Consider the following 23,603-nt stretch of genomic DNA (forward strand, 5'->3'; position numbering starts at 1 on the left):
CTGAAATTATTCCATCCACCTTCCATATGGTCAAATTTTAAACTCTCAAGTTTAGTACTCAACTGTTCCTGGAATTATTTTTCTCAAATTTTCATCCTGAAGTCTACCAACATCATAACTTTCCGGGAGGGAGTTACCCTTCCGAAATTTCAGCTTTAAATTAACCTTAGACACTACTAGATGGTGATCTTTACTTTTAACATCAATAACGGCACTCCTATACACACTAGTATCTTGTATTGATCCTGCTAGTATTCTGTTTACAATAACATAATCAATAAGGTTTTCTGTCTTACCATCATGTGAATACCATGTCAACTTATGGGCCATTTTGTGACCAAACACCGTATTGGTTATAACTAGGTTGTTATACCTACACAAATGCAAAAGCCTATAGCCATTACTGTTTTTTTTTTCCTACACCAAATTTACCTAGGCTAGGATACCATCTATCCCTATTTCTACCAACCTGAGCATTAAAATCTCCTAGCGAAAACACCATATTTCTACCTGGTACCCTGTCTATTTGCTCCTGTAACTGTAAGTAAAATTCATCTGAGTCACTAGTATCTCCATCAGTTGGTTCAATGGGGACATATACTACTATAACTGATACCCTAAACTTTTTAGTCATAAAATGAGCAATTAGTATTCTATTATTAATACCTTCCCAGCTATTTTATATATATATTAACTGTTGGGGTGGCGCTTAACGCCACCCCACCGTCTAGTTGGTGGGGGCGCTTCGCGCCAACCCCCAAGCCCCCCCACGCGCGTAAGTCGTTACGCACCATATTAGTTACGCGCCATTGTAGTTGTGTCCCTATGTCCCACCTGTGAATATAGAACACCTAGTTGGAGGGGGAGCTTCGTGCCACCCCCAAGCCCCCCCGCGCGCGTAAGTCGATACGCGCCATATTAGTTACGCGGCATTGTAGTTATGTCCCTATGTCCCACCTGTGAATATATATATATATATATATATATATATATATATATATATATATATATATATATATATATATATATATATATATATATATATATATATATATATATATATATATATATATACTAGCTGTTGGGGTGGCGCGAAGCGCCACCCCAACAGCTAGTTGGTGGGGCGCTTCGCGCCCCCCCAAGCCTCCCCGCGCGCGTAAGTCGTTACGCGCCATATTAGTTACGCGCCATTGTAGTTGTGTCCCTGTGTCCCACCTGTGAATAGAGATAGATATAAATATATGTTTTTAACTACGTAAAACATGCGAATATACAACATTCTTCGCTGTCCCATTGTCTGTGCATATAAATAGATTGTCAGGTTTACTGACTCTTGAACATGCAACATATAATTGTCCATGGGAAAAACAACCCGTATTCAGATCTATACCTCATTATTCTAATGATGTGTCCCTGTGTCCCGGTCGTCATTTATATTCCCTGTGTCCCGGTCGTGATTTGTATCCGGGTGTCCCAGTCTGTAATTTCTCTTTGAGGTTCCCGGTCGTCACTTATATTCCCTCTGTCTCGGTCGTCATTTCATGACGTCAGCCGACACAGAAACATGACGTCACCTGATCCACAGACAGACAACTTATTTTTATATATATAGATATATACATATATTTTATATATATATATAATTTTATCATAATTTTCTATAAATACAAATTTACTATAAAATGAATATATTATTAGACAATAAATAAACAATCGAACTACTACTACTAACAAATCACCGATGCACAAACATCCCAATCTGCCATAACCTCATGTTTAGAAGTGGCATTCCAAAATTCCAACAAGTGGTGTCACTGACAGTAGCGTCATTTCACGACAATGTAAAGGGGGGGGGAGGGAAGCAAAAATGTATATTTTGAAATCTAGGGAGATTTTTTTATTTCTCGATGAAAATATAAAAACAAGACATTTCTCAATCAAAAAAGGATTGTTTCAATTTCAGGAGTGGTAGGGGAACTGTAGTCCTTCCCCCGATTGACACCCCTGAGGACTGGTTGTATGTTTTATTATTTTACTCTAATTGGATCTGTTCTGTGCAAGATGTCCAATTTGCACTGAACGAATCTGGTCATGTTAAAAATAAAATTTTCACGAATAACAAATTTTTCTTACTAATGAGTTTTCAACCATTTTAAAAATTCATGTCTAACTCCGAGCTTAGCGTAGGCTATTTCCGGGCCAGACACCCCTCTTTTATTTTAATAATAGTGAACTATGTGTTTCAATCTGACATAATTTTTAGGAGCTATAAGCTATTGTATTTCTTACTATGAGACGTGATCGTCTCTTACTAGGTTGCTGCTGCCCCTGCAACCATGATTTACTAATTTACTGAAAAACAAACTTACCGGTTCTGCTTTACTTAGATCCACGAGCATTTCTTCAATGATGTATTTAGTTCTGCCATAGACATTGGTTACATTCCCAATTGAATGTTTTTCGTTGATTGGTAAATGGTCTGGGTTTCCATAAATAGTACAAGAACTACTAAAAAGCAGTTGCAGGCAGTTGTTCTCCTTCATTACCTGTAAATAAAGTAGCCTATCAAGTTGCATTCCAGCTATTAGCATAAAATCATTATTATTTGATACACTATACGTTTTTATTTGTAATAAACAGTGGCGCAAATTAGGGCCATTAAAACAAATGGGGGGGGGGGGCGATGTATTTAAAAAATTTAGAATACCACTTTTTTTATTTTTATGGCACTTGGTATTAACCAAGTGACATATAGCAATCGCAAATTCTGTTGGTCTGTCGGTCCTGGTTTTGCTACTTTAGGCACTTCCAGGTAAGCTAGGCCGATGAAATTTGGCAGGCGTATCAGGAACCGGACCAGCTTAAATTAGAAATAGTCGTTTTCCCGATTTGGCCATTTGGGGGTGAGTGGGAGGCCCGTTGATTCGGAAAAAATAGAAAAACTGAAGTATTTTTAACTTACAAACAGTTGATCAGATCTTCATGAAACTTGATGTTTGGAAGGATATCGTGTGTCAGAGCTGTTATTTTAAATCCCGACCAGACCTGGTGACCTTGGGGGGAGTTGGGAGGGGAAAACCTAAAATCTTGGAAAACACTAAAGAGTGGAGGGATCGGGATGAAACTTGGTGGGAAAAATAAGCACAAGTCCTAGATACATGACTGACATAACCGGAACGGATCCGCTCTCTTTGGGGCAGTTGGGGATGGGGGGTTAATTCTGAAAAGTTAGAAAAAATGAGGCATATTTAACTTACGAATGGGTGATTGGATCTCAATGAAATTTGATATTTAGAAGGATATCATGTCTCAGAGCTCTTATTGTAAATTCCGACCGGACCTGGTGACATTGGGGGGGGGGGGTTGGGAGGGGAAAACCAAAAATCTTGGAAAACACTTAGAGTGGAGGGATCGAGATGAAACTTGGTGGGGAAAAAAAGCACAAGTCCTAGATACATGATCGACATAACCAGAACGGATCCGCTCTCTTTGCGGTAGTTGAGGGAGGGGGGGGGGGTAATAATGAAAAATTAGAAAAAATGAGGTATTTTTAACTTACGAACGGGTGATCCGATCTCAATGAAATTTATTATTTAAAAGGATATCGTGTCTCAGAGCTCTTATTTTAAATCTCGACCAGATCTGGCGAAATTGGGGGGGAGTTGGGAGGGGAAAACCTAAAATCTTGGAAAACATTTAGAGTGGAGGGATCGGGATGAAACTTGGTAGGACAAATAAACACAAGTCCTAGATGCATGATTGACATAACCAGAACGGATCCGCTCTCTTTGGGGTAGTTGGGGGGGGGGGGGTAATTTTGAAAAGTTAGAAAAAATGAGGCATATTTAACTTACGAACGGGTTGATCGGATCTCAATGAAATTTGATATTTAGAAGGATATCGTGTCTCACAGCTCTTATTTTAAATCCCGACCGGACCTGGTGACATTGGGGGGGGGGGGAGTTGGGAGGGGAAAACCTAAAATCTTGGAAATCACTTAGGGTGGAGGGATCGGGATGAAACTTGGTGGAAAAAACAAACACAAGTCCTAGATACACGATTGACATTACCGGAACAGGTCCGCTCTCTCTGGGGTAGTTGGAGGGGGGGGGGGGTTAATTCCAAAAAATAAGAAAAAATGAGGTACTTTCAACTTACGAATGGGTGATTGGATCTCAACGAAATTCAATATTTAGAAGGATATCGGGTCTCAAAGCTCTTATTTTAAATCCCAAACGGATCTGGTGACACTGGGGGGGAGTTTGAAGTGGGGGAACCTAAAATCATGGAAAACGCTTAGATTGGAGGGATGGGGATGAAAATTGGTGGGAAAAAAGCAGAAGTCTTAGATACATGATTTACTTAATTGGAACGAATCCGCTCAATTGGGGGGGGGGGGGTTAATTATGAAAAATTAGAAAAAATGACACATTTTTAACTTACGAAGGAGTGATCATATCTTCATGAAACTTCATATTTAGAAGGACCTCGTAACTCAGATCTCTTATTTTAAATCTCAACCGCATCCAGCGCCATTGGGGGGAGGGGGCAGTGGGGGGGACCAGAAATCCTAGAAAACACTTAAAGCGGAGTGATCAGGATGAAACTGGACAGGAAGAATAAAAACCTGTCTAAGATACGTGACTGACATAATCGGACCGGATCTGCTCTCTTTGGTGGAGTTGGGGGGGGGGGTAATTTTGAAAATTGAGGTATTTGTAACTTAAGAAAGGGTGGCCAGATCTTAATGAGATTTGATATTTAGAAGGATCTTGTGCTTTAAAGCTCTAATTTTAAATCCCAACCAAATCCTGTGACATTGGGGGGAATTGTTGGGGGAAACCGGAATTCTTGGAAAACGTGAAAATTGGGGTATTTTTATCTTACGAATAGGTGATCGGATCTTAATAAAATTTGATATTTAGAAGGAATTCATGTCTCAGACCTCTTATTTCAAATTCCGACCAGATCTTTTAACATTGGGTGGAGTTGGGGGGGGGGGATCTTGGAAAACACTTGGAGTGGAGGAATCGAGATGAAGTTTGGCGGATAAAATAAGCAAATGTTCTTGATACGGGATTGACGTAACCGTACCGGATTCGGTCTCTTTGTGGGGGTTGGGGGGAGGAGTTCAATGATTTGGCGAGTTTGGTGTTTCTGGACGTGCTAGGACGATGAAAATTGGTAGACGTGACAGGGAGCTGCACAATCTGACTTGATAAAGTCGTTTTCCCAGATCCGACCATCTGGGGGGCTAAAGGGGGAAGAAAAATTAGAAAAAATTTGGTATTTATAACTTACGAGTGGATGATCGGATCTTGAATTTTTTGAATTTTGATATTTAGAAGGACATCGTGACTCAGAGCTCTTATTTTAAACCCTGACCGGCATTAAGTCTCTGACTTTCCTTTTAAATCAATCTATTGATTCTTAGAATTTTGTTAGAGCTCATACCATATGAGCTCTTGGCTCGTAGCTCTTCTTGCCTCGTCACAAGTGCCATATGAGCTCTTAGCTCTTGTTTTATATTAAATAAAAAAATAAGTTTTTTAAAATGAAAGTAAGGAGCGACATTAAAACTTAAAACGAACAGAAATTACTCCGTATATGAAAGGGGCTTTTCCTCCTCGACACCCAGCTCTTTACGCTAAAGTTGTTTTTTATTGTTTTAAAAAGTAGAGTTGCGAGAAAGAATCAAACTTTAGCGCAGGGAGCGGGGTGTCGAGGAGGAAAAGCCCCTTTCATATACGGAGTAATTTCTGTTCGTTTTAAGTTTTAATGTCGTTCCTTACTTTCATTTCAAAAAACTTGTTTTTTTATTTAATTTCTGAAAGTTTTTGAATTAATGCATGTCTGATTTTGGCTCTCCGTACATAAATTATTAAAATGAAATTTGCATATTAATTCTTTTTTTGGCTAAATGGCTTTCTCTTATTTTTGATCAGACGATTTTGAGAAATAAGGGGTGGGGAAGGAGGCAAAGTAGCCCTCCAATTTTTCGGTTACTTAAAAAGGCAACTAGATCTTTTAATTTTTAACAAACGTTTTTATTAGTAAAAAAATATACGTAACTTAAGAATTAACTTACGTTACAAACTTTTATATTATTATATTTTTGATTATAGATATGAGGGGGTTGGTCCCCTCGTTAATACCTCGCTCTTCACACTAAATCTTGTTTTGTCCCAATTCTTTAAGAATGACCCCTGAATCAGAAAGGCCGTAGAATAAATAGATGAAATTACTTAAAAATTTTTTAGCATAAAGAGCGAAGTATTTATCCCCTCCTAAATACCTCGCTCTTTACGCTGAAGTATTTTTAGAACCCCTCATATGCGTAATAATCTCTGTTCGTTTTAATGCTTCTCCTTACTTTCAATTGAAAAAACTTTTTCATGTTTATATTTTCAGTGTTTTTTTTTTAAAAGTAATGCTAGAAAATCCTGCGCCCTTTTCATTGAATTTCTCTTCCCCTATGAAATATTCTTCCAAGGAAAGATCCTCCCATATAGCCCCCTTCCCTGAACCCCACACCTAAACCAAAAAAAATTCCCCTGATAACGTCGGTACACTACCCAATAACCATTACTGTATGTAAACATTGGTCAAAGTTTGTAACTTGCAGCCCCTCCCCCAGGGACTGTGGGGGGTAAGTCACCCCCAAAGACATAGTTATTATGGTTTCGACTATGCGGAACAAAATGGCTATCTCAAAATTTTGATCCATTGACTTTGGGAAATAATGAGCGTGGGAGGGGGCCTAGGTGCCCTCCAATTTTTTGGTCACTTAAAAAGGGCACTAGAACTTTTCATTTCCGTTAGAATGAGCCCTCTTGCAACACTCTAGGACCACTTGGTCGATACTATGAACCCTGGGAAAAAAAAACAACAAAAAACAAACAAACAAATAAACACGCACCCTTGATTTGTCTTATGGCAAAAAATACGAAATTCCACATTTTTGTAGATTGGACCTTGAAATTTTCTCTATAGGGTTCTCTGATACGCTGAATGCGATGGTGTGATTTTCGTTAAGATCCTATGACTTTTAGGGGGTGTTACCCCCTATTATCCAAAAGAAGGCAAATTTTCTCAGGCTCGTAACTTTTGATGACAAAGACTAAATTCGATGAAACTTATATATTTAAAATTAGCATAAAAATCCGATTCTTTTGATATATCTTTTAGCATCGAAATTCCGTTTTTTAGAGTTTCGTTTACTATTGAGCCGGGTCGCTCCTTACTACAGTTCGTTACCACGAACTGTTTGATGGAAACACAAAAAAGGTATTTTTCAAGGTAAAGACCAAAGAATGTTATTTTTCAAAATCTAGGGGAGAGAGGGGGTAAATATTTTTATTTTATCATATACAGTGGCTCAAATAATGGCGATGAGATAAAAACTATAAGATGCTAAGGAACATAATGACAATACAGAAAAACTAAACGACAAAAAGGAATACAAAGATAAAAAAGAAAAAATGTGGGGACTATAACGAAAGGAAGGTTGAGAGGAGGCAGGTTGCAGGAGGAGTTGAGAGGTTGCTAGGACGCAGTTTCAAGGATTTAGTAGCAGAATTTAGTTTTTTCTCGGTAAAATTATTGTGATTTTATGTACACAAAAAAAAACGGAACAGGCAACCTTCAAATTACCAAGGACATCAACATTAAACTTTTTTTTTGTATTTTGGATCCATCTTAGATCTACTCATTCCCAAAAAAAATGTGATTATTTAATATTTTTCTTTTCTGCTCTCTTGAGATTTTTCAATTTTTCGTGCGATTCTCTAAGATTTTCTTTACGGCAGCTCATCGGCTATATTCGTGGCTACAGTTGTTATCAAATCTCTAATAACAGGTATTAGCCCGGTAAATAAACGACAAATTTAAAGATTGTTTGCAGGACTGTATCCGAAAAACGGAGTTAAAGGTTTTGAACCCCCCTCCTTCCCTAAATTTTTGTCCGACTTGTAAAAACGTAACAAAGATGAATTAACACAAATTGTTGATGTTTTCTTTAAACACATCAAAAATTTGTTTATATACATTTTTATTGCATTTTTATAAATCAGAAAAAAAACAGGAAGGGGGTAGGGGGTCAAAACCCCTCCCTACATACGGCCTTGATCCTTGTATGTTTCATTAACTGAGCTTCATGGAATATTTGCTTATTTCAAACTGCCAGTTTCAAAATTATGAACTTTTTAGTTCATATGACATCTTCGTCATTGTTGACATCCCGAACCACAAAAATAAATGAGCAGAACTAATTGGCCAAACTTGAGTGTTTTTTGTTTTTTTTGTCCCAAGGAAAGTGTCTCCAAAGAAAAGCTACATCGACTACTCTTGGGGTGAATTTTTTTAGCTGATTTTTCACAAACGTTTCTTTTTTTCCAATTTGGTGCCCGTCACTACCAAAAACTACGTAATTGCACCCATGTGCAGTTATGACAGATCTTTTTCATTAAAAATTGACTTACCGATTTTCCTAATTTTTTTTTTTATTTCTTAATATCTCATTTTTTAAATTTGATTTCATATAACTTATTTAATTTTCTACATGGTTGTTTAGGTTTCCACTTAACAGGATATATAATTGATAGAATAAAATGACTTTAAATCATTTATTTATTTAATAAAAAAATAGCGAAAATGAAGTCCTGGTTGAGCTTCTTTGAAGTAAGGATGCTAGGGCTGTTTTTAAAAAGTCTAAAAAAAAAATATTAGTTTTAATTCTCACATTTTAATGTAACTTTATATATATATATATATATATATATATATATATATATATATATATATATATATATATATATATATATATATATATATATATATATATATATATATATATATTCTTTCTCGTATTGTCCTGAAGACGGCCCTTGGACATAGGGCCAAAATATCCACTAAAGTGAATTCCATTGTTTTGTGAAAAAAAAATTCCCTATTATTCTACTTTGTGTTTGTTTGATATTTATTTAATATTAATTATTATCAAAAACCTTAGCATAAACACACCCCCTCCAAATGCAACAGCATGACATAGAGAAGGGATAATCAAACAAACATACAAAAACTTTAAAATTGACACTAACCTCAGAAGGGGTTTAAAAACAATACATAACTACAACATCATGTACCATGCTACCACAAACTTAACACTCAACATTCAAGTCCTTCCTCAACACATATCAATCAAAATAACATAGTAATTTCAATGATTTAATGTAATTTTATTCTATCAATTATGTATCCTATTAAATTAATCATTAAAATTGTATTTAAAAAGCATTTCATTCTTCAACAGCGTTTTAAATTTACTTCAATCATTACTTTTAATGTTCTCATCTAACGAAATTTTTAACTTGGCCCCTCTAGAAACAAGGGAAAACCCAGACCTAGACCTAACCAAATGCATGAACATAAATTTCATTCACTAAACTTTTACCATAGGAATGAACCTCATTAACTTGTGTGAACACACATAGATGTGAAGCAGACTTAGCTTTGACCTAATTATAAGTATACGCCACGTTTTACCACGTTAAACAAGAGGCGGACTTACCTTTGAGGTAAATCCGGTATACATGACGCAATTATAAGACGCAAGAATACATGAAAAAAAAACAGTACAAAAATCACGGTGAGCAGCCACTGGAGAATTTTAGCCACTGAAAGTAGCAGCCACTGGAGAATATTAGCCATTGAAAGTAGCAGCCACTGAAAGTAGCAGCCACTGGAGAATATTAGCCACTGAAAGTAGCAGCCACTGGAGAATATTAGCCACTGAAAGTAGCAGCCACTGGAGAATATTAGCCACTGAAAGTAGCAGCCACTGGAGAATATTAGCCACTGAAAGTAGCAGCCACTGGAGAATATTAGCCACTGAAAGTAGCAGCCACTGGAGAATATTAGCCACTGAAAGTAGCAGCCACTGGAGAATATTAGCCACTGAAAGTAGCAGCCATTGGAGAATATTAGCCACTGAAAGTAGCAGCCACTGGAGAATATTAGCCACTGAAAGTAGCAGCCACTGGAGAATATTAGCCACTGAAAGTAGCAGCCACTGGAGAATATTAGCCACTGAAAGTAGCAGCCACTGGAGAATATTAGCCACTGAAAGTAGCAGCCACTGGAGAATATTAGCCACTGAAAGTAGCAGCCACTTGAGAATACTGGAAGTATTCTCAACCTAACATAAGCCTCACGACATGATTCCGAAGAACTTAAATTAGCAAGTATTCTAATAACAATATTTTGCATTAATATTAGCATTTTATTTTGAGTAACGCGTGTTAAGAATTTTTTTTTGTGAACTTGTTTGATTATCCCTCCTTTTATTTATCCGTGACATTTGAAGGGGTGTGGTTAAGTTAAGAGTTGTGTTAATAATTGATATTAAATTTAAAAAACAACTGAAACACTTTGATTTTATTGTCACTGTCCTTGATACTTCAATAAATAGATAAAATCTATATGGATTAATAGATTTCTATATAATTCTGTATAAATAGAATTTCCATAAATAGACTGTACAAACATATCTAGTTAAAGTCTATTAAAAATAACTATGGATCTATGCAGTGGTATGGAGAGAGAGAGAGAGAGAGACTATCCTAACATACTGTCTTCCAAAATACTGTTCTAGCCTATTGAATCCTGCCTGCATGTTCGGAGCAAAATAAGTAAAAAACAGACTTTATTCTTTAACGGAATCTAATTATGAGAAATATGAGACTAAAATTATGAGTCTGATTATGAGACTAAAATAACGAGACTTCTTTAAAGAAAGGAGCAACATTAAAACTCGAAACGAACAGAAATTATTCCACATATGAAGGGGTCCTCAATACTTTGATCTATATGCAGAGTTATGTTAATAATTGATATTAAATTTAAAAAACAATTGAAACACTTCGATTTTGTTGTCACTGCCCTTGATACTTCAAAGACCATAACTTCGATCAGCCAAACATTTGTCATCACCAATTCAAATAAAACTAGCCAAGTGATGTTTGATAAACATAAACATTCAATACAAGTGCTTACAAAGAGTAGCAAAGAAGATAAACTTACCTCAAGGAGGTTTATAGTACCAATTAAGTTATTCTTATAATAAAGGAGGGGTAAAATCATGGATTCTCCGACAGCTTTCATTGCAGCAAAGTGAATAACACAATCTATCTTGTGCTAGAAAATAGAAAACCAATATTTAGACTACTAGTTTTATATTAAAGATTTTGAATAAACATTTTACGTTTAAAATATTTTCAAGTCGCCTAAATCCTGTAAAAAAGAAATAAACATGCTACAAGTTAAAAGAAAAAATATCCAAGATTATAGTAAAATATACTGAACAAAAATTTTGAGTCTAGGATTTTTTTATTTTTTTTAGTTCTTGCAATATTTCAACAATTTACCTAATAGGCCAAAAGGTCCATTTAAATCGATCAAACGTACATAAGATACATAACATAAAAACATACATAATAATCTAGGACCTTTATCAACAATAAAGCTCCTAGATTATTTCATTAAAAAAAAGAAATTTGTACATATGTTATCAAGTTTCGCATTTTAGTTTTATGTTCGTTTTCACGTCTTATTATTTTGGGATACAATTTCAAACTTCAAGTCAGTAAGATGTTTCCACGAATTGATAACAACATTTTTTTCAGTCAATATTTATGTTTCCATGCATCTACCAAGGACTGATGTTAACAATTGGAATGATAGGAATATGGTTATTATAAATCTCAAGCGCAATATTTCAGGTTTTTTTTTCAAGTAGAATCCAATTTTATTGTCAGAGTGAAAAGCTTTTGATATAGAGCTCTGAACTTAGCACCTCCTCCAAGCCCACGCTCCGACGCGTAGATCGTACTACAACATCATAGGCGGGAACGCAATTTTGTTTTATTTCATACACAGCTTAGTTACAAATACCAGTTTACTGTTACCAATTAAATACCAATACCAGTTTCCTGTCTCCAGCCGCTAGCATCGATACCGCGCACTGTGTCCCAAAAGTAAATCGAGTTTTCATAACTGTATATTGGTGTCTAAGCTGTGCCATGCACTGATTTACATAGACGGCATAAGGTAGAGGTTTTGTGAGCTCCATTCGCTTTTCTTCTAAGCTAACTGAAAAGTCTCTTCCCTAAAGCTGTTTAAAGACAAATTTACATTTAACAATTGCCTAGATTTGGCTGCTACAAATCCATTCTTAATAATTTAGTAATGACTAATCCAATAAATAATTATTAATTAATCAAATAATTAATAATTTTTAACAACTCTTAATAACTGATCTGAGCTTAATTCCATAGCTCGCCACAGCCAGCAGGGAAGTTCAATTTAGTAGAGCTTCTTTTTATTTATTTAGCTAATTAAATAAATTTATTTAGCTAATCGACATGTCAGGATATTGCTTCACCTGATGGTACTTTTCTGAAGAAGTATAAAACTATAACATTTATTTCTTTTCAGTAAGCACAATTGATGCTTTGAAGTTAGAAACTTTAAAGGGGTGGTAGCTTACTATTATTTGTGGTAACTTTTTCGTTTTAAATTTTAATATCTGTTCGTTTTGGGTTTAATTTATTCAATGATAGTAGTTTGTGTTTGTTTTATGTTTGATTTATTATATGACTAAGCTATATGTTTTAATATGCCCATTTCGGACTTGTTCAGAACATTTTCAGCTTAGAATTTTCAAGTATGAATTCTTCTTTATGTAATAAACAGCACTGCTAATGCTTTGAAATAAACTGAACCTATTTTTGCCTAAATTGCACCTCTATAATCTTTTTTGTGCTATCTGAATAGCAGTTTTTTGGAGTAACAATGACAAAATTTTCGATAAACTAGAACTTGAACAGACATCCGAGTCAGAAAGGAGCATATAAAACTAAAATAAGCTAGAAAATTTTATTGTACCCAAAATATCTCCAAATGTACCGCATTGTACCATGACCTATAAATAGTACTAAACACGGTACAATTATACCGCGCTGGCAATGCTGGTAACAAATCTACGGCAATACGAGACAAAAAAGATAACCGTCTCCAGAAAACTTGCACACACCTTCCAGTATGCGCAATTTCCAGCTTGCGCAACAGGCGCACTTGCAATCTCTGTTGTACAAATAAATAGACAGTTATCTTTTTTGTTTCGAATAGCCATAGATTTGTTAGCAGCATTGCCAACGTGGTATAATTGTACCGTCTTTGGTACTATTTATAAGTAGGTATATTTTGAAATTCTATGGGTACAATAAAAACGTACCTGCCGGTAACTTTGCTTTGTTAGGAAACTCTTTCTGCAACTAACTAGTTTACAGAACCAGCAATGCTTTGAAGTCATAACAAATCCGTATTTACGTTAGATAAAGGTAAAAGGATAAAATTTTACCTCTCTCACGTGCATGTATCTTCCTATAGAGAAGAGGGACAGTTGTGTCCAAACCTTGGTTTACAGAATAAATACCCCCAAAAACAAAAATTCGAGTTCAAATTTAGGATTTACGATTTATTTTCCAAAATAGTTTGGATGTGATCGTGCAAATGGCTTCCATTTCGTTGGAGGTTTGATTTCGACAGAGCTTAAGACGATGTACCTGAGCAGCTTGACTAGAGAATTTCAGTGAAATAAAAATTTCTCAGACAAAGCCTCCCACGAGCGGAGCGATAGTGAAACGTGTTGATTGTTTAATTATGCGTTAATGAAACTTATAAAAAACGTGTTTACGCAAGTTCCTCCGAAAAACTTTAAGTGGAAAATTGGAACAAGATTGCAGTCTCCTTTGAAAAATATGATTTTTCTTCTCATAAGATTTAAGTTTGCTAAAAGGGGGAACTGAAAAAAAAATAACTAAATAGCCTATCTCCTTTCATTCTTGAAGAAAAACCCTACAGAAATTCTTTCAATCGGCAAGGATTTCATTATTTTCTTCAACGCCTGAATGAGCTACTAGATGACTAGAAAAATGCATAAATCAGACAGGATTTGAGTTTTGAATTTTTACCGCGTGAATGAAATTTATAAGTAAATTTAGTGTTGGTTTCTTGAAATGTTTTTTTTTATTTAGTGTTGTTGATGTTTTATCCATTCTTCTTGAGTTCATATTAAGCTGGAAATTACAATTTCGAACACTAAATTTTAGTTCACCGCGTTTTCCTTCACAAACAAAGGTATATAACACAGATCAAAGAGATAAAAAAACTGGTCACCAGCACCAGTCAAGAAACGGCAAACGTTAGATGGCACTGGTGTGGTTTTTGTCAACATAAATGACAATTTTTACTCTTATAACTTACCCATACTCTTTGATACAGATGTCGAACTGGCCTATTATGCAATATTAAAAAGGGGTCACATTTTAAGTGTGGAATAAAGCTATTTGTGATGATGGTGCAATATAATAGAAGACAGGGTTGCCACGTTCTTTAAAGGATCTATTTACTGATACTATCAATTCATATTTTAAACAACATTTATTAAATGATCACAAAACCGGCAAGTAATAACAAGAAAAATTCACTAGTTATTTTACAATGTCTTGAATTTCATTTGAGAAGACCAAATGTTTTGAATAATTTTACAACAAGCACCAAGCATGAAAACAATCATGGAAATAAAATGAAGAAAATTTTTCGGTTACCAAAAACTTGCTCAGTTGGACATCTGAATCATACATAATTTGTCTGTGCCTTCCTTGGACGAGCAATTTTCTGTTCAAAATAATCCGAAAACATAATACTTTTTAAAAACCTAAACAAAAACACGAAACTCAACACAAAAAATACAAAACTTGGCCTTTGTAGCGCTCCAGGAAAATATATCATTTATGAAAACATAAATCAGGTTCTATAAACTTTACTAAATCTGAAAAGTTTAAACCAATCCGTCATTTGATAATTTTAGTTTCACTGAGATATAAAGATTTTTAAGTATTATTTCATCAGGCTTAGAACAAAAATCATGTTGAATATGGTTGAAACTAACTTTGGATCTCATTTTTCAAAACTCTTTTACTTTAAAAATGAGGAAATTGCTATCTTTTTCAAGAAGTATTGTTCAGGCAGTAGATACATCAAAAATAGTGCTGTAAATAGTAAAAATGTCGTAGATGATAACCTTGCTTCAATACAAACCAAACAAAGGTTAAGAAAAACTACTAGTTGGGTTGACTTGACTGATAACACACTTCAAAGTCATATGGCCAACATCCTCTTACAAGGGCAAAAGGAGGCACGGACTGAAGTGTGTTTTCATTTGTCGGCCGAGTGACATCAACATGGATAGCCAATCAGGTCAAATTCAACTATGGAGGTGTTGGCCCCACCCCCGGTGCATTAATTGGCCATTAGTTATGATGTCACTTGACTAGCTCCGCCCGGAAAAGGGAGATGAAGACACTGCCCAAACAATCGACAGGGATATCATTAATCAATTTTTTCCCAGGTACGGCAATTATGCAAAATATACAAAAATAAAACAAAATTACCTAAAAACGAAGCCTTAAAATTACCTCGAAACTGATCAAAAAACCATTTTTGATCGTCACAAGCTGATCAACCCCCAACTTCCGGCACAGATATTTTCACAATCGTTTTTTTCCAGGTACTTTTATGTTTCTTTCGTGGCACAATTACTCTTTGGTACGTACTTGAATCCAAAATACACAAAAAGCATAATATTTTAGTTAATGGCAAACCTGCTTCATTTCACACCAATTAACATCTATACTTACAGCACAGATATTTTTATAGCCAGATATTTTTTTTCCAAGTGCACCATTTTTTCTTGTGTAGGATTATTAGTCATTTGTGCGCATTTATACGCAAAATACACGCACATCGCACAAATATATTGCATATGGCAATATTGCTTCATAACAAACCAGCCAAAATTAGCAGCCAAAATTTGGCTGCCAACATTAGCAGCATTACCAGCCAATACTCTGACAATCACTTTCTCTAAGGTAACACAATATTTTTCTCAGAGGATGGCAAGTCACTGATACGTATGTATGTGATATATATGTAATGTATGTATATATGTAGTGTATATATGTATGTATGTAGTGATATATACGTATATCACTGATTATACGTATATTCTACATACACGCTTAAAAGTATTAGGAACGTGAGTTGTGTTTTTTTTTTGTATCAATATTTTACGTCCAGACAATAAGCATATGTCCAGGAAAACTTGCAAAACTTTTCTAAGGGGACAAACCTGCACCAAAAGTGGACAAAATGTGACTAAAAAGGTCCTTTATAAAAAAAATGTCACATTTTCTGAATACTGCAGAAATTTTCATTTTATGTACATTTTTGTTTTCAGCTATGGAGCATTTAAAAGCCACCCTCTGCCCTCACATGTGACTGCCATTCTTTCTGTTTGAAATCAGTCCACGATTGTTTGAATGTGTATTTGTGTTTATTCTCATTAGAGAAAAACATAATAAAATTTCAGATTTAATATTGTGTTGGTAAGGCTGTAAAGCAAAGAAGAAAAGTACTTTATTATTTTCAATAATAACAATATTGTTTCTCTTCGTACAAGCTTCTGCAAGCAACAATGCGAGTGCTAGTGGGTAGCAGTGTGAGTGCTTTTTAGTGATCAGCGGGTATTACTCCTGTTATAGATGATGAAGCTTTTGCAATGGTCACTCATGACAAGGTTATAGCTGAGTCTATTAACCACCTAACGGCCAAAATCATCAAAACAAAGAAGATGGTTGTAACAAAAAAGGAGCCATTTCACAAAAATTAAAGAAGCTTTAGCATTTTTTTGTATCCTACTTTCTAGGGCAATTATGAACGAACGGTTAAAAATAACCAGGCCGCGTTCTAAAGTTGCTGTTTTTACAATTTTGTATTTTTGCGCTGAGGACAGTCGATCGTAGGTCTCGGCCGAAATGTTTGCATTACATTTTCATCTTCATTGGCTGTAAAAATTCTCGCTTTTGTCTGCATTTCGAGTATTTTCTCATCTTGGCAAAAGTGAAATAAATGTCAATATGGCTAGGACACGCTTTGCGCATGAAGGATGACAGATTGTCTAACATTGTTTTTCACTGTTCTTTCATTGTGCCAACCACCTGCGACCAAACAAAAATCAGGTCGTTCCCGAAAGGGGTTGGAGAAGATCACAAGCAAGGACTTAAAGAAACTCCATGGGAGGGAATAAAGAGGGAAGCTTTGAATGTATAGGAGTGAAGGACCAGTATACACAACTGTGTTGACCCCATGCGGCTTGGTGCTGCAATGACCTATTAGTAGTAGTAGCTTTTCATTAGGTTGGTTTCACCTGACAACAAACAAACAAAACCTGACAACTAAAACAAACCGTTTACGTCAAGAGGCTTAAGGGGAGGTACATTGTCATGGCTTTACTCGTACGTACGAGCCTGGCTGCAACTATTAAAATACGGAAGGTAGAATATAAAAAATTACCTTTTTAAAGATTTCAGCTAACCTCGGTTTATCTAGGAGGTCACATTGGTAAAAGGTGATTTTCTTCCCAGTTATTTCTTCAACCCGTTTCAAACTAGCCGCTTGCCCTTCAGTCCCACATACACAATTTGTAAAATTATCAACAGCAATAACCTGAGAGAATAAGTGTTAAATAAAAACAAAATAAAACCTGAATTTAACAATATAGTCTGCGGGCTACATAAAAATAGACTGAATCTTAAGTAACAAGATTGTGATCTTAAATGAATTAGTAGTAATGATTGTCAAATAAAGACTGCCAACCCTATTGTGTTTACTGCAAGATGTATGAAATAACGCTCTTTTAATCAATCTTCAAGTGTAATTTCATTGGGGATAGCAAAGATCTTACCCAATATGCACATATTACGTGAGTTGAATGATTGATCTCGAATGAAAAAGAATAGATGAAAGAATAGACGACAATAAATCAAATAACAGAAAAGAATAGATGAAAGGAATTAGATATGTCGAGCTGAGTCGAGTAAAAACAAAACTGTAAAAAAGAATAACAAAACGAGTAAAAACTGAGTCGAAGCCCAGACCGCAAAGGCCAATTGCCTCCAAAAGCATTTATAAAAATATTGAATATTATAAAAACAAAATTGTAATTGTAAATATTGAATTGTAAAAACAAAATTGTAAAAAAGTAAAACAAAACGAGTAAAAAAATTGAGTCAAAGACCCATTGCCTCCAAAAGTGTTAGCGTTTACAAAAATACTGAATACAAAGTTATCACAATATTGTTCACAAGCTGAATAGGCTAAACAAAAATAGACAAAATCTATTTATCAAAATAGACAAAATCTAAAATAGACAAAAATAGACAAAAAAAGACAAAAATACACAAAAATCTTCGGTAACACTGTAGAGTTAAATGTCGTCAACGAATTTTTTTTCCTGATTTTTTTTTATGTAAAACTTCAATATAAAAATAAATCCAAAGTAATTATTTAGGATTTAGAGAGCTGGTTCTGGAATGGCGGAGATCGATGATTCCGAGAATATTTGTCCATATCAAAATATGGAGCAGAATAAAAACGATTCGAGATTGAATATCCCTTAAAATAGCATGTGGGCTACAGAGAAATATAAGGAAATTTTAACCATTGTTTAGGTGTCATCGATCAACTAAAAAAAAAAAAAAAAATCCAAAATAATCGTTTTTTAGGATTTATAGAGTTGATTCTGAAGTGGAGGAGATCAATAAGTCCGGTTATATTCTCTTTAGCATTTGAATATGCACCCAAATGAAAGACAATTAAGACTTGAATTTCCTAACATAAAATGTCGGCTACCGCGAGAAAGACTTAAATCTAAAAGTTTTTTTTTTCTTTTTTAAGCGGCATCGATGGAAAAATAAAATTTTTTGGGATATCAGGAGATATTTCCGGGAAGAACAGGATTAACAATTCAATGAATATTCTCCAATTTTATCTAGATATCCAGTTGATTTTAAATTCTTATGAATTTTAAAACTAAATTTCCTTGCTGAATTAATCTCCTCCCATTTACTCTCCCCCTCTCCTCTGGATAGCCGTGGCTTCACTGAAATTATTCAGGGATTCTAAGATTCTTTTTTAAAAGAAGGATAAACCCCCTCTTTCCTCCATAAACCTTTACACACCTTCATATATGAGTACAGATTATTCACTACGACAAATAATATTGTCTTATTGTCTTGGAAGGAAATAATAAACTGAGAAAATCATTGAAATAAGCTACCGAAAGCTACGCCGACTTCGCTTTCCAGTTTGCGGAAAAGGCATCAAGTCTGTATAACAGACGATATAACAAAAACAGAGAAACAGAAAATCAGTTTGGTCTGAAAAAAGTGTCAGATAACTTTTGCAACTCATAACGATTAGAATGACCTAGAAAAAAAAAGTCCAAATCGAATATTTCTCACTAAGTTTTCAACTTTGCAACTAATAAACCACCGAATATGCAATAAGATACCTTTACTTTTCATATAATTATCCCTCTGTCTACAGTTATTCAGGGAGGAGAGCTAAGCAACATTTCTCCTTTTGAACAAGAAGAGGGAATATAACAGACACTCTTTTTATGTCTGAAATTCCCTTAGCCAATTGATGCTCAGTCTACTGGTCAAGGGCGCAGCTAGGAAGGAGGGGGGAGTCGCAAACGCTTTGGAATTTTGGGCATCTTTGGCATTTTAATTTAGCTTACATATAAGCATTTGTCGGCCAACTGGATGATTTAGTCGGCATATTCTTTCTACCACACCCTCTATACTAAAACCCCTGCCATCGGTATTTACACTAATACTACGAATTAGTCATTATAAAACGATGTAGAGCCCATACTTGGCAAGATCAACATAAAAGATGTGACTTAAATTCTAATCGGTCGAGATAAGATGACCGATAAGATCGAGATAAGTATTTCATTGATAGAAAAATTTAGAACTAATATTTACTGAATTATATGGTTAATTAAATAGTAGAAATGGAACTCCTAGTAGAGCCAAACTGTAGTACCTTATGGAACAAATTTAAAAAAATTGAAACTGTAATCACGGCTAAACCTACATTTAATCTCTTAGGAATTAATTAGAATTTTCGTCTACTAGACACGGGGGGGGACTTGATAGGGAAAGAAGGTCCAATCGCAGGGGAGTACTTTTATACAGCTATCTATTTTTGGACTATCAATACTATTTTTCCATCAGTTTACCCATAAAGGATGACACGTGTCATAGCCTGGTTGATATTAATATACATAACAGACAGTACACTCCAAAACAATGATATTCACAGTCTAAGGCCAGCTATATTTATGGATATTCGAGCTTCAAAACGCGTATTTGATGCTAGGATAGTGGATATCCATAGCTTAAATGAGCTTAACCGCCATTTTTGTCATGATCCATAAGGTAACCTTTTTGACAGGGGGGGGGTCACCCCTATAAACCAAATTCCTTATGAATTCATGCCTAATGCCAACTTTCATATTTGATTAAATTGGAACTGTACATATGTAACAGCACAAATCGAAGGGAGGGTGATTTCCCCTCCTGTAGCTTGAAAAGTACCCTTTCTTTGTTTTTCCAAAAACTGAAAAAATCCTTGTCTCGGAATTTGAAAAATGCCTTTATATTTGTATTTTCATTAGAAAAATAAAAAAATACATCATCTCCCCTCCCCCCAATATATCTTCAATTGGCACCACTATGCACAACAGAAGAGAGGTTGAGTAATGGAGGCACAGGATGCACCTAAACAGGACTTAAAGCAAAGCTTATATAAATCCGCAAGAAAATTGCAGAAATAGTTCCTAGACATAGACTTGGACTACCCCTACCATTCAGTGGCGCCAATTCACAAAAATTCAGAGGGGGAGGGGCAACATGTATTTTTCAACGTAATTGAAGTGTTGAAAAAATGTCAGTTTTTTAGTAATAAAAGGTACTTTACAATGAAAATACATAAAAAAAACTATTTTTCAAAATCTAGAGGAAGATAAAAATCTATGACCCCCCCCCCCAAAAAAAAAAAAAAATGACACCACTGCTACCGTTGCTAAACTTCCGTATTTTCTGGCAGGGGGCTACTTTGAGAAAATTTAAAGGGGAGGATTTTTTCCACTTTTAAAAAATGACGATACCAAACAATATGCTTTTAGAATTTAAGCATTTGGGTTGTTTCTTTTGGTAAAATTCTAGTTAATTGACTTCTTGCTGTCTGAGAAAGGGTTTAGGTTAGGAAAATGAAACTTTCAGGGATGAATCTACAGACGAAAGTATGTCTCAGGAAGGTGTTTTGAAGCAACTACCTCCACTCCTTCTCCCTCTAGATGGCCCTGACCTTTGATGACCTTTAAAAATATGTGTGTTATAAAAGTGAAACCTTGCAAAATAGATCTTCTGCTTAATTGAAGTACAACAAAATTGTTTTCAGCATCATTACTTTGCTCAATTCCATTTTATAAGGTTTTAAAGATATACAAATTTCCTAAATTTGATTTAAATTAAAAATTTCCTAAATTTTGAAAAAAAAACATTGATATGGCTCAAAATTCTACTCAAATAACAGGAATTGCATTTTTCAGAACTAAAGGCAGAGAAAAAGCAACTAGTAACTGAAAATTAAGGTAAAATGTTGTTTTGTCAAAATTTCAATAGGTATAGACCTGCCATGTAGGCAATTTCAGGGCCCTCTAGAGGGAGAAGGAGTGGAGGTGGGTACTTCAAAATACCTTCCCGGGACATACTTTAGCCTGTACATCCATCCCTGAAAGTTTCATTTTCCTAACCTAAACCCTTTCCAAGACAACAAGAAGTCAATTAACTAGAATTTTGCCTTTCTTTTTTTAATAAAAAATGCCAAAATTTTATTGTTTAAGAATATGTGATTACAATTGCCACCCTAATGACAACTAACGGGGCCTTTATTTTCTGACAGTGTATCCTAAATATAAAATTGAACATAATATGACTTACCTCATATCCAGCCTCCACTAACTCAAGCACAGTATGGGATCCAATATATCCAGCACCGCCAGTAACGAAAACGGTTTTAAAAGGAGGCATCTTCACCCTGCAACAACATACCCAATACTCAACGTGTTAACTTAGATTTACATAAAAAAATGACACAGTTACAAACTGAATAGATAAGCACTTATGAAATTCACTTACGGTATTCCCATATCTCTGTAAGAAAATCGCCAAGGATTAGTAGTCACCAGTAGAGTACCTGAAATTAAAATGTCCAGCAGGTTTGTAGCTGATTCCGCTATTTTGTAATTACAAATAACTGGTTCCGCCACGTTGCGTTCACCGCAAATCGGGCTTGGACTAATTATGAAAGGAGAATTTTTATTTTAATGAGCCAACTACGAATTAATTTCGTGTTACGAAGTCAAAAATACAACGGAAGAAGATGAATGTCAATTTATGTGATTCAGGGACAATTTAAGTGATTTCAATGGGAAAAATTAGAAACCTACTACTAAAAACTCATTGTAGCACCAAACCGTCAAGGGCGAATACAGCACGCACACACCTCCTCCATCCAAATCTATTCATAGCCTGCCTCTTCACACCATCCCTAGAAATCAAATTTTCTTTTTAAATCCTTCCCTAGTCTGGGACCTACTTTTTCAGTTGGCCATAGATGTTTTACCTCTTCACACCCTCCCTAGAAATCCAATTTTCTTTTTAAATCCTTCCCTAGTCTAGGACCTACTTTTTCAGTTGGCCATAGATATTTTACCTCTTCATACCCTCCCTAGAAATTCAATTCTCTTTTAAATCCTTCCCTAGTCTGGGACCTACTTTTTCAGTTGGCCATAGATGTTTTACCGCAAAGAACCGAAGAGTTTTCGCCATCTGCCTTCCCTCATCCGCCCCAAATGCGGAATAGAATCAAACTTTTTGAACAGCTTATGAAATACGATCAGTCAGAAAAATGTACGAGGTAATCCTTATAATTTTTAACTTGACAAATTATGGGGGGACTGGTAGGATTATATTCTGACTCTTCAATCATACAAATGGGAAATCTTTGCATGACTCAGATTAAAGAAGTGTAATTATTATGCATACCTTTCCTCCAAAGACCAGATTGGAGGAGGCAAGGACCATCCTTGGGTTTCCGACTTCTTTACAACAAATCAGGTCAGAGCAGGGCTGTATCCAGGATAATTTTCCGGCGGGGGACAAAAGGTTTTTTCCAAGGGGTTCAAACCTAATAGCCCGCCCTGGATATGGCATCAGGTCTCGGTCAGTATTCAATATTGTTCCAGTGTACCGTAAAAAAGAAGTTGCTAGCCCTCCAAAATTTTTATAATGGTAGCTCATAAACAAACTTGTGTACAATAGACTGACTCGAAATACATACTTCAGCTCTTCAGGTTCAGGAAAGGGTAGTCCCTAAACATGTTCTAGCATACCTGCTCGGAAAATTCTAAAATTCAGCGCAAGAGAAATATTACTTGAGTAAATTGGTAGATTTGGGAGTTCCCTGTGATACTATCCGCTTTAATTGAGAGGCCCACTGGTGGAAGGGAAGTAGATTTTCCCTATTTTTTCAGTAAAACCACAAATTCTCGACTGCTAGTCCCCTGC

At 35.3% G+C, this 23,603-nt stretch overlaps 1 protein-coding gene across 2 annotated transcripts in view; it reads right to left on the reverse strand.

Annotated features, from left to right (window-relative positions):
• The window catches only part of LOC136025542 (UDP-glucose 4-epimerase-like), a 68,126-nt gene that overhangs the window by 17,744 nt on the left and 26,779 nt on the right, over positions 1 to 23,603 (reverse strand). The window contains exons 1-5 of one of the 2 annotated variants that reach the window (XM_065701578.1): positions 22,173 to 22,270; positions 21,975 to 22,071; positions 17,473 to 17,625; positions 11,080 to 11,193; positions 2,370 to 2,546 (exon numbers count right to left, since the gene is read on the reverse strand). In XM_065701578.1, coding sequence (XP_065557650.1) covers positions 2,370 to 2,546; positions 11,080 to 11,193; positions 17,473 to 17,625; positions 21,975 to 22,071; positions 22,173 to 22,183 — 552 coding nt within the window. In that variant the 5' untranslated portion in view covers positions 22,184 to 22,270. Of the gene's footprint in view, positions 1 to 2,369; positions 2,547 to 11,079; positions 11,194 to 17,472; positions 17,626 to 21,974; positions 22,072 to 22,172; positions 22,271 to 23,603 lie in introns of those variants that run through there. The other variant, XM_065701583.1, reaches the window with a different exon arrangement.

The sequence above is a fragment of the Artemia franciscana genome, chromosome 1 (assembly GCF_032884065.1).
Source record: "Artemia franciscana chromosome 1, ASM3288406v1, whole genome shotgun sequence".
In the NCBI taxonomy this organism is placed as follows: Eukaryota; Metazoa; Arthropoda; class Branchiopoda; order Anostraca; family Artemiidae; genus Artemia; species Artemia franciscana.